The 11134-nt window shown below is 44.3% G+C and overlaps 1 protein-coding gene across 1 annotated transcript; it reads left to right on the top strand.

Annotated features, from left to right (window-relative positions):
- The first annotated feature begins 1151 nt into the window (after positions 1-1151).
- Positions 1152-9270, top strand: LOC311193191 (pancreatic alpha-amylase-like). The gene is made up of 11 exons (XM_084265925.1): positions 1152-1235; positions 2653-2868; positions 3754-3900; positions 4807-5004; positions 6444-6674; positions 7544-7677; positions 7762-7884; positions 8000-8099; positions 8319-8440; positions 8553-8678; positions 8951-9270. Exons 2-11 carry the CDS (start codon positions 2701-2703, stop codon positions 9138-9140), a joined length of 1539 nt encoding a protein of 512 aa, XP_084122051.1. The 5' UTR covers positions 1152-1235; positions 2653-2700; the 3' UTR covers positions 9141-9270.
- Positions 9271-11134: the final 1864 nt, after the last annotated feature.

The following is an 11134-nucleotide window of genomic DNA, read 5'->3' as shown; positions in this document are numbered from 1 at the left end:
CTTTTAATTTTAAAGAGATGGATTTTTAAAGGGTATGCACACTTCTCCAGTGTCCTCACAGTGAGTTTTATAAATAAGGCTTATCTTCAGTTCCAGTCTTTTGAGTGTTTTTTTTCCTCAAAAACTTGGAATTTTAGGGACTTTAAGTGGTGAAAAAAATAATTGTTTTGAGAAGGTAAAAATAAGTGTCTCCTGTAAAGTGGGATTAAAGTGCATTCATAAAAAATGGTTTCTAGGTAAATTATCCTTATGACAATTGTAACTTGGGAAATTCACCGTGACATTTCGTGTTACATAGTTTACGTCTTTGTGTTCCATATCTGGAAGGTGGCAGCTAAGAGGCACCTGATGTCAAACTGGAAATCCCTTTTTCTTAGTTTAGGTTGTTTCCAACCACTTCCAGTTCATTCCTTCAGTATATCACCCTACTTACTGCCTTTGCTATTGTGAGTACTTGTTTTCTGTAAGTAGCTTATGTTACTGCTGGGCCTGTTGTGGGATGAACGCTTGAGTCCTGCAACTTCTACCGCTGTCAATCCTCTGGCCTAGCGAGCAGCTTCTGGCCGGGGATCCTTTTGTTATATACAGACAAATATTTACCATAGCAAATATTGACTGTTCTCAGAGAAATTCTGATAATGGCCAGCTCTGTTTGTTGCTTTGTATGACAAAGCCACTGTAGCAATTAAGGTAGAAAATGCTAGTTAATCCACTGTAGTCTTCAAAGGGGTGGGCTGGTCCTTGTGCTGCTGTGTGTTAGTCTCTGTCTGGATAAAGCTGCTTTATGAAGCTTTGTGACTTGAATTGCCTCACGTGACAAGGCACATCCGAGGGCACGTTTCCTCCGTGTCCAAGGGTCCATGCTGAGCCCGTAACCTGTCAAAGCCCTGAGGCAGGGTAAGAGCGAGGCGCTGCCACACTCAAAATACTTTTAAACTGTGTATGCAGAGAGCTTTCCGTTCTCCAATTTCCAGAGCAGCTGCCTTCCAGACTGTAACGTGATACTGGATCAGCACCACCACGTCTAAGAGAGCTTTTTCCTAGCCCCGTGTGTTTTATTTACCGCGTAGCGATTTTTCAGTGGCCGCCCGGGGGCTTCCGCGGGCGCCGGGAGGGACGAGGCCTCCGCGCCGCTCCGTCCCAGCGGAAGGGGCTGGGCTCTTGCCACAGCTGTCCCGGCGGGCGGTGCGATGCAGATGGAGGCCGCCGAAGAGGACACAGGCCAGCCCCGAAATGTGCGTATTGAGCTCTGTGGCAGCTGTAGGTCTGTTTATGTCCTGCGTGTGCCGAAGGGGCCCCAGGATTTGTGGCCTTGCGGCCGGTAGCGCTGTGCCTGATGAGGGCTGTGCAAGGGGCAGCGTGCTGTCCCCCCAAGGAGCTGCCGAGCGGGGTTGCTTCGTCTGGGTGAAACACGCAGCTTTGGAGGGAAGTTCTGTGGAGAATCACAGCTGTTCGCTGGGAAACTGCTTCCCTGTAACAGCCTCTAACGTTGGAAGATTCAGCAGGATGGTGCCAAACCTCTTGCAGATTTAAATGTTGTTGCTAGTATTTTGGAGACAGCAGCTTCGTACCGCAGAGTTTAACCCAGCAGAAGGAAGCTGACCCGAGTTCTCCAGTTGTCCAAGACAGCAATAGCATTCTTCAGAAACAGTTCTCTCCCGTGTTTTTTGAGCCTTCGTAGTGTGTTGGGGATTTCAGTGTCTCCATTCTCTATCGCTGCTTGTGCTTGAGCCAGAGCAGCTGTAAACCTGTTTCAAAGAAATGAAAACCTCGGTTCAGGCCTCTCAAGCGCTAGGCCGTGGATTGGAGCTGGCTGGGTCAAAACATAGCATTTTTACTGCTTTGTGTGCTTAGTGCTGGAAGGAAGAATTGCCAATCTGATAAACAGCTTCTCTCATCAGAGATCAAACTCTCTTAGCTTCTTTTCAGTTAATTTATGTTCTTCCTATTGAGGCAAAGAAGCCTTCTGTTACAAAAATGGAAGCACACAGAGCAACAGCTTAGAGCGCAACTTTATGTGTGTCCTCTGTTAAAGATCTAACAGGTAATACATCTCTTAAATTATTTTGTTCACAAGCAGCAAAACAAACTAAACTTACCATATAATTCAGGCTAAATAGCTCTGTCTGCCTGTGAAGCATGGTGACAGCTGACAGCAACAGGCCCTGGAAAGCAGGTTCTAGACTTTATAAACTGGTATTTTGTGCTTGAACGTGCTCTGAAGAGTGCAGCTCCACTGACTCAGAGATATGGATTATCTTTCCTTGAAATAAAAATGAGAGTAATTTTGTAGAAATCATGTAAGATTTTATATAAACCTTTGTTTGTGTATCTGTGTCATAGCAGGTTGGAGTTTTCAGCAGTATTAGACATCAAAATGAGAAATGAAATATCTATTTCAGTCTATAAATACTCCTTGTGCTTTATACAAATAAAAATACAACTTTAGCACACTAGAGAGAATCTGTATAAGGTAACATCTGAGTTTTAACTTCAGAAAAAGTTACCATTAGTATAGGATGTTGAAAAAGCTCAGAAAGATAGAATCCATTTCTCAAACAAATTGATAATCAGGTTAAATAAACAGAATGCCAGAGACAGGCATTTATTTTAAAAAATGTACTTTGTAATGTGTACTTTACTGTCTTCCAGGAAGATAAATAGGCAGCAAGGAGAGCGCAGCTGATCACAGAGCACAGGATGGGTATCTGTTTCCTTCTGTTAATCATAGGGGTCTGCTGGGCGCAGTACAACCCCAATACTCAGCCTGGGAGGACGTCTATCGTACACCTCTTTGAATGGCGCTGGGCCGATATTGCTCTGGAGTGTGAACGCTATTTAGGTCCTAATGGATTTGGAGGAGTTCAGGTATGTCTGTTCCTATCAGTAGGTAGTGAAATTTCTACATAGGTGATAATTCATTTTTTAGAGAAGGTGTTCAATTCACCAAAGGACAGGTACTGGGAAAGAAAAACAGAAATTGGTAATGGCAGTAGTAAATGCTGACAAATATATTTTTAAGCTGTCATTGTATAATCATAAATTTACTTAATCGCTCTCCAAAGTGCATGTTTTGCACTCTGTGCTATTACATTTAGATGAACTGCAATTGAAAAAAAGGGGTCCTAAAAAGAATACCTAAGTGTTGAAGGGTCAAAATAAAAGGCTGCTAACTCTGTTCACCCAAATGGGCAAGTTTAAATCTGTAGAGCCCAGTGTTAAAGAGACCCTTTGCAGGTTCAGTTTTTTGGGGTGGGTTTGGTTTTTAGGGCTTTTTTGGGGTGCAGTGGAGTTGAAACCTTCCTTCCAGGCACATAGGCTTGATTGATTTTTAAACTGACTTCTCAGACTATGCTTGGTATCATTTAATCCATGCTCTGATAGGGTCTCAGAAAGTAAGTTTTTTCAGATGAGCTGGTCCCAAAGGTGAGGCAGCTCAGCAGGCTGCAGTCTGGGGATCTTCGTGAGAAGTGGCGGGATCAGGTGGGTATGCCCAGAGACTTATTAGAGAAGTGTCCTGGAAAGAGCCTGTAAATGAAGAGGTATAGCTTTCCTGGAAACAGTGACAAATACCATGTTAAGAACTTTTTTATTCAAAACATTACAAAAATGGGAAGTTAGATGAATTTTAAAGCCAGGATGTCATTTGTTCTAGAGTCAGTACCTGTCTGATTCAGGGCTATCTCTGCTGACCTACTCCGTCTGATTTCAGACTCAGTACCCAGTTACCAACAGACACCATCTTATTCACAGATCTCACCTCCAAATGAAAATGTTATTGTTGCTGACCCCTGGCAGCCATGGTGGGAAAGATACCAGCCCATCAGCTACAAACTGTGCACACGGTCTGGAAATGAAACTGAATTTAGAGACATGGTGACCAGGTGCAACAATGTTGGAGTAAGTGCTTTGAAAACCTCCTGGTGGTGACACTGCAAGGATATAGGCAATGGGTAACTTTGAAGGGAGGACACAGTAGCAATCAAGGGTATCTTTTTCTTAGAATCACAGAATGGCTTGGGTTGGTCCAACAGGTCCACGTGCCCTGTGCTAAGGACTCCTGAGCTGAACACATTATTCCAGGTGGGGGTCTCACCAGAGTAGAGAGGCAGAATCCCCTCCCTTAATCTGCTGGTCACACCTCTTTTGATGCAGCCCATGATATCATTGGCTTTCTGGGCTGTGACCACACATTACCCAACTCATTGTCCAGCATTTCATCTACCAGTACCCCCAAATCCATCTCTTCAGGGCTGCACTCAATCCTTTCACCCCCCAGCCTGTACTGATGCCCAGGGTTGCCCCGACCCATGTGCAGGACCTTGCATTTGGTCTTCTTGAACCTCGACTGTGTCAAAGGCCTTTGAGAAGTCCAGGTAAATGTCAGGATGTAGTTGGTCCGTCACAGAAGATCACTAGGTTGGTCAGGTAGAACTTGCCCTTGGTGAAGCCATGCTGGCTGCCTTGATCACCTCTCTGTCCTTCATGTGCTTTATCATAGTTTCTAGGAGGATCTGTTCCATGATTTTCCCAGGCACAGAAGTGAGGGTGACTGGACAGTAGTTCCCATGGTCCTCCTTTGTACCCTGCTTAAAAATGGATGCAATGTTACCTGCCTGTCTGTTGGTGGGCATATTGTATCATCATTGATATATGTTAATAAATGGGGAATATTTAAAATACAGCATAGGGCAAAGCAAGCCAACAGAAACAGGAGGATAGGACAGGAGGTAAAAGAGCAAGTGTTTATTAGTGGTGCCATGAGAAGTAGCATTCTCAAATTAAAATGTGAATACTGTTCTCTAGGTACATATTTATGTGGATGCAGTAATCAACCATATGTGTGGAGCTAATGCCGGTGCTGGCAACCATGCTACTTGTGGAAGCTATTTCAATGCCAAGATTGGAGATTTTCCAGTTGTCCCATATTCTGACTGGGACTTTAATGATCATAAATGCAAATCTAGAAGTGGAAACATTGAGAGTTACCATGATGTATCTCAGGTAAACCTACTAATATATTTTTCTTACAGATCTGTTCCTAGGCTGTGGTTTCTTTGCCTCTCCTTAGTGTCAGACTAAGCCCGCATGGAAAACCATCCATACTGGTAACAGGTTTGTGTTGCTGACAGGGATACCACTTCTTAAAGTGATAGCTCTGCTTGAGCAAATGGCTCCATTTCAGATCTAGTCAAATGCTTAGGTACTTTAAAATAAAGACATTTTCGAAGCTTGTGAAAATCTGTTTAATGATTATCTTGTGTGTGTGAGGGGGGGTGTTTTAAAAAGTAAGGATTATTTTTTGCCTTTTATTGTAATTTGGAAGTTTTCTTTGGTCTCAATTTCAGAAAAGAGAAGGATTTCATGAAGAAAAACAGTAATGCTAAAAATCTTGAAATTAAACCCTCTGTGTAGAGATTTCTCTTCCTAGGAGTCTGTCTGGTCCTGTATATCAGATTATGAGGTCAGGACTTTAAAACTACCACAGAATGAAAAGTTATTTTATAAAGATGAATATCTATCTTTCTTAATGTCTTATGCCTTTTATCATTCCTGAAACTAAGCTGAGAGGAGAAGGCTTTTGGGGAAATGTCAGAAGGGGAGACTCCGATTGTCCCTGAATTCTTAAGTGGTTCTACAGGAGCACCTTTAGTACAGTTTGTGACATAGGCTGATGCACCTTGCTCTCTCCAGGCAGATGGGCAGAGCCACAGAAAGAGTTATTTTAAAAGCCATTTCAGTATATCCAATGTATGTTTAAAGTATTCTTTTGATGAAAATCAAGGCCTATGATTTTGTATTTAAAGGAAGAAAAAGAGACTGAAAACAAGAGTATAATGTTTCATAAGGCTATAATAAGGTAAGATTTTAAAAAGATTTAGAAGCATAATTTCTAGAAAACTTTCCTATATCAGAGAAGAAATCAAAGAATATCAGGTTGGAGGGGGTCTCAAGGATCATCTGACACAACTGTTCTTGTTAAAAACTTCATTTAGACAAAGAACCATCTGGACAAAATGGTTCAGCATCCTTGACTAGCTGAATCATAAAATTCCAATGTTGGGAAATCCACCACTTCCCTGGGCAGATAAGTGCACTTGAAATAGTAATGAATCTGTTCTTTATTATACTGGAGTAGAAATAATTTATCACATTTTCGCTATACTCGCATTAAAAAGCTGATTATAGATTTACTGGTTTAACTGTTTTAATCCTTCAGCACCTACAGCCGTGTAAGCTGGGTGAATACAGACTTCTCAGTGCTCCTTCTGTGTAGGTGACTATCCAAGAAAACTACCCCAGGCAAAGACATGCATGGTGAACAGTAGCTAGTGAAGGGTTTATATGGCATTGTGACGTAGGTAACAAAATTCAAAACATATATAGAACACTACATTTAGTTTACTAGGAGAAAAATGTTTAATTTCAGAATTTTTATATAGGTCCGAGACTGCCGCTTGTCTGGCCTTCTTGACCTGGCCCTGGAGAAGGACTATGTACGCTCCAAAGTGGCTGAGTACATGAACCACCTCATTGACATTGGTGTGGCAGGCTTCCGAATTGATGCTTCCAAGCACATGTGGCCTGGGGACATAAAGGCCTTTCTGGACAAGCTGAAAGATCTAAACACTACATGGTTTTCTGCTGGAACTAAACCTTTCATTTACCAGGAGGTAAGCTTTTTAATAATTGCACTTTACAAAAATTTCTTGCAGGCATAGACTTGATCCCACAGTGGAACCAGTGTTCTGCTTGAGCTAGGCCTGAGCAGCTTCCAAATTCAATAGTATAGGAATCATCATCGAGACTGAATAACTATAGTTGACAAATACCTAATCTGCCCACAAATGGTAACTGACAAGCTAAATGACCCAGGTCTTTTGGACCTTCTGGAACTAGGTAACCTGGAAAGTTCACTCGAGAATAAATATATTGTATTAAACTTAGTGCAAAAATTACATGAGTTTGAAAAAGAGATTTCACTCCCAGAATTTAAAATTCTGGATAATATATTGCAACAGAAGTTATAAATGGTGATTATGGTCTTCCAATGGCATAAGACATACTACTTGACATTCTAAATTTGTGTTTTACCTTTGAGTAATAAATCCTAAACAGGATCTAAGAAGCAGGTAGTTGTTGGTTTCAGTTAGCATGAGCTTCAGTTGCTAGACACAATTTTAGCAAACCAGTACATTGCCTGCAAACTCCAGGGCAAATAGTGGAACATTCTTAAGCCAGGTAAGGAAATAAAGTTGCCCATGTACTGGGAGCAGGGTGACTGAAGTAGATGCAAAGTTGGTACAGCCCAAACCTTAATTGGTCAGTAGCGATAAATCATGGTAGAGAGTTTAGGAGGGAGACAGAAAATCAGTTCAACAGCTAGACTGAGATAAAAAAAATCTTCAAATACAATTTTTTAAGTCAGACAAGCAATATACCCCGGTAAAGTACAGTCTGTTTCTTGAAACAATCATGAGAGCAATGTCTTTTTACTTCTTTTGGGGATTTAAGTATAAAGGATTCCTCTTTCATGTACCAGGTCATTGACTTGGGCGGAGAGCCGATCAAGGGCAGTGACTACTTTGGAAACGGCCGAGTGACAGAATTCAAATATGGTGCAAAGCTGGGGACAGTGATCCGCAAGTGGAATGGGGAGAAGATGGCCTACTTAAAGTAAGGGCGTGAAGGTGCTGCGCCTTGCCCGAGAGCCGGTGGATGGTTGACAGGGTAGCTTCAAGTCTTTGTGTTTTTGGCTAGGAACTGGGGAGAAGGCTGGGGCTTTGTGCCTACCGACAGAGCTCTGGTCTTTGTGGATAACCACGACAACCAGCGAGGGCACGGGGCCGGTGGAGCTTCCATTCTAACCTTCTGGGACGCCAGGTAAGGGATTGCTCCTGTCTGCCTGATGCTTCTACCTATATTGCTGGTTGCTCTGTCTGTTCTCTGGCATGGTTTCTCTTCTGGCATCTCCTGACCTTTTTTTCCTAACAAACAGGCTCTATAAAATGGCCGTTGGCTTCATGCTTGCTCATCCGTATGGGTTCACGCGCGTGATGTCCAGTTACCGCTGGCCAAGAAACTTTGTAAACGGCCGGGTAAGCTTGAGCTGCTGAAGGGTCGATTCCTGGTGAATAATCAGAAGGAGCAGAGCAGAGCCAGGGAATCAGTCCACAGCCTTTACACTAGTGAAGCAATTTGTCTGCCCCATGATGGGTGTAGCAGAGAGAAACTTGTTGTTCCCCCTGGCTTTTCTCTGCAAGTCGTCTCTCTGCATATTCAGCAAGAAGCTGTAAACTGGACCTTTTCAATTACAGGACACCAATGACTGGATTGGACCACCCAGTAACTCGGATGGATCGACCAAGTCTGTCACAATCAATGCAGACACCACCTGTGGCAACGACTGGGTTTGTGAACATCGTTGGCGCCAAATAAAGTAGGACATCCTGTAGAAGAAAGTCCAGTCAAAGCAGTTGCTTTGGCTTGCTGTTGCTGGTGGCTTTAGAGCTGCGGCAGCCGCAGTGGCAGCCATTCCTTGCATGTTTCAGGAACATGGTTATCTTCCGTAACGTGGTGGACGGTCAGCCTTTCTCCAACTGGTGGGACAACGACAGCAATCAAGTAGCTTTTGGCCGCGGTGATAAAGGCTTCATCGTTTTCAATAACGATGACTGGTAAGTCAGTGGGGGTGCCCAGAGAGAAACGCGGTGTCCCTCATCAGTGGTTCTTATGGGAAGGGGAATGTCCTCTTCTCCCGATGGGAGCGATGGGTACACCCCGAGCCAGAGACATTCCATTGCCTGCCCGCCCTAGTGAGCTGGATTGAGAGAGGGAAGTGTCAGAAATCCCCACGTCACAGCAGTGTGAGGTTCAAACACCCTGTGCCCCGTTTGAAATGCCCGTTTAGGAAGCAGTGGGTAAATCGCATTCCCTTATTTTCCCGTAGGAACATGGACGTCACCTTGCAAACGGGACTGCCTGCTGGAACCTACTGTGATGTTATTTCTGGACAAAAGGAGGGCAGCCAATGCACTGGAAAACAGGTGTATGTTTCTGGGGACGGATATGCTAATTTCCAGATCAGTAACAGTGCTGAAGACCCGTTCGTTGCAATTCACGTTAACGCCAAGTTGTAACTCGGCAGAAACGTCCCTCTGCGTTTGGTCTGCGCAATTGCTGTTCCCTCCCCCCCTTAGGCAACTCCCTGTGATTTGAGCATGAGCGATTCCCTGTATCTAGTGACTAATAAATGGCAATCAAACTGAAGAGTGATGGCTTCTCCCTAAATGAACTGGATGGTAACTTTATCACGTCATTAGCAGTGGCAACGCAGGCGTGGGGTGGAAGGCAACGCAGCACTCCCTTTCCCAATCCCAGAATCATGGGAGAAAGTAAAATAAACAGAAATCACCAGCCAACAGCTGGGCAAGTTGAAATGCGATATTTCCATGGCCACTACGTTCGCACACACCTGTACCCCAGAGCAGCCACGCTGAGGGCAGTCGGCTACGAGCAGGGCCTACGCACACAGACAGTTTATCTGGCTGTCACGACCAACCACACCTGGGGTCTGGGCCAGCAGAGAATGCTGGGCTGTGCCATCAGTTCAGTCAGGCCATGCCATGAGTTGAGGCAGCAGGTTGCCTGGTTCACAGTCAGGCCTGTGCCTGTGTAAACAAACCCACGATCTTCCCGTGTCAGCTCCAGCGGGTTGCTGCACACGAGCATCCACCGGGGCTGCTGCAAAGGTGTCCGAGAAGCGTGCTGCACATCCCAGCAGTGCTTAGGCCTCGTGGCAGTGGCTGAAGCACAGCGTGTTCTTGTCCGTGTGCCCAAGAGTGTCTGGCGTGGAAGTCGTGGAGTGGGAGGAAGGGCCCAGGTAGTGTCCCTGGCCCAGAGGCTGGACCCAGCGCCTATCTCCCTTGCTGGCCGTGGGCAGCAGCGCCCTGCTGAGGGCAGGGGCCTTGCTGTCAAAACGCAGCCCCTGGACTTGCTCACCCAAGCAGGGTCAAAGACTGGGAGAGCAGGTGGCAGGTTGTGAAGAGCCATTACCAACCTGTCCTTTGTGACCAGGGAAGAAAAGGATGGGTTCACATCCAAGTGTTTTTAAAACTATATCCCAAGCAACACTATAAAATATAAATGGAAAACATTATTAATTTCTTTCAAATGATGCATTCTGCATGGCTTCAGATTTTTACCCTGTGCATTTACCACAGTTTCTTGCAGAAATTTTTATCACTTGGTTTATCCGTACTTAGAAGAAGTATGCACAAAGAATCAGATGGTTGTAGTCTCAGAAGTTACCGGTTGTGTGAAAGCTCACAGTTTATGGGACTGACTGGACTCTAGGCAATAGGTTTTTTTCTGGTTATATATTTTTTCCACTGTAAATCTCAGTAAATGACCAGCTTTTTAGCCTACGTAATTTTGTTCTCACTTTTCAGTTTTCCAAAAGCATTTTGAAGCTGAATTGCTGTGCAACGTGTGAGGCTGCCTTCTCAGAGCATGGCTGTTATGGTCCGTGAGTAGCAGTCACGAAGAGGTTAATGGAGCTTAGCAAGTAACTGGATAAAAGACACAAATAATTGTCTTATTCTACTCTAATATTTTCTTCTATAAATTCAAAGGAATTTTGTAAATTTCTTCATGCAAACTGTGGTAGCAAATGATGGGGTCACATCTGTGTTGTGCTAGAACGTCTCTGAAGTCAGGCTTCAGGAAAGTTGCTCTGAAAGCACGCGATCTCCCGCAGTGTGCCATGGAGGCAGAACGCTGGCACCTGATTGTTTCTAATCCAGCCGATGAATACATCTCTGTGGGGGAAACTGGCATGATTTTTGTAGGTCCTACAGCTATGACAGCTTAGTGTTCTCTTGTACTGGCTCCTCCTCTGCTTCTCTGAAGCTAGTGTTTGCCATCCTTCCTGGGATTTGCAGTGCATGCACTCTGGCAGATACCACTGAAATTTGGGAACTGCTTCTCTCCTGAGAGGAGGACAACCTCAACTTTGTAACATGTTACGATACTCACCTGGCTGGTGAGCAGCATTGACTGTAAACGTGTTCTCATGGAGGTATTTTAGGTATTGACTTTTTGGTGTAGTTTTTTTTGGTTTTATTTTTGTAAG

Source organism: Gallinula chloropus, assembly GCF_964237585.1.
Source record: "Gallinula chloropus genome assembly, chromosome: 6".
Lineage (NCBI taxonomy): Eukaryota > Metazoa > Chordata > Aves > Gruiformes > Rallidae > Gallinula > Gallinula chloropus.
Note: the sequence above shows the minus strand (reverse complement) of the source record. Positions and strands in the feature narration are given on the sequence as shown.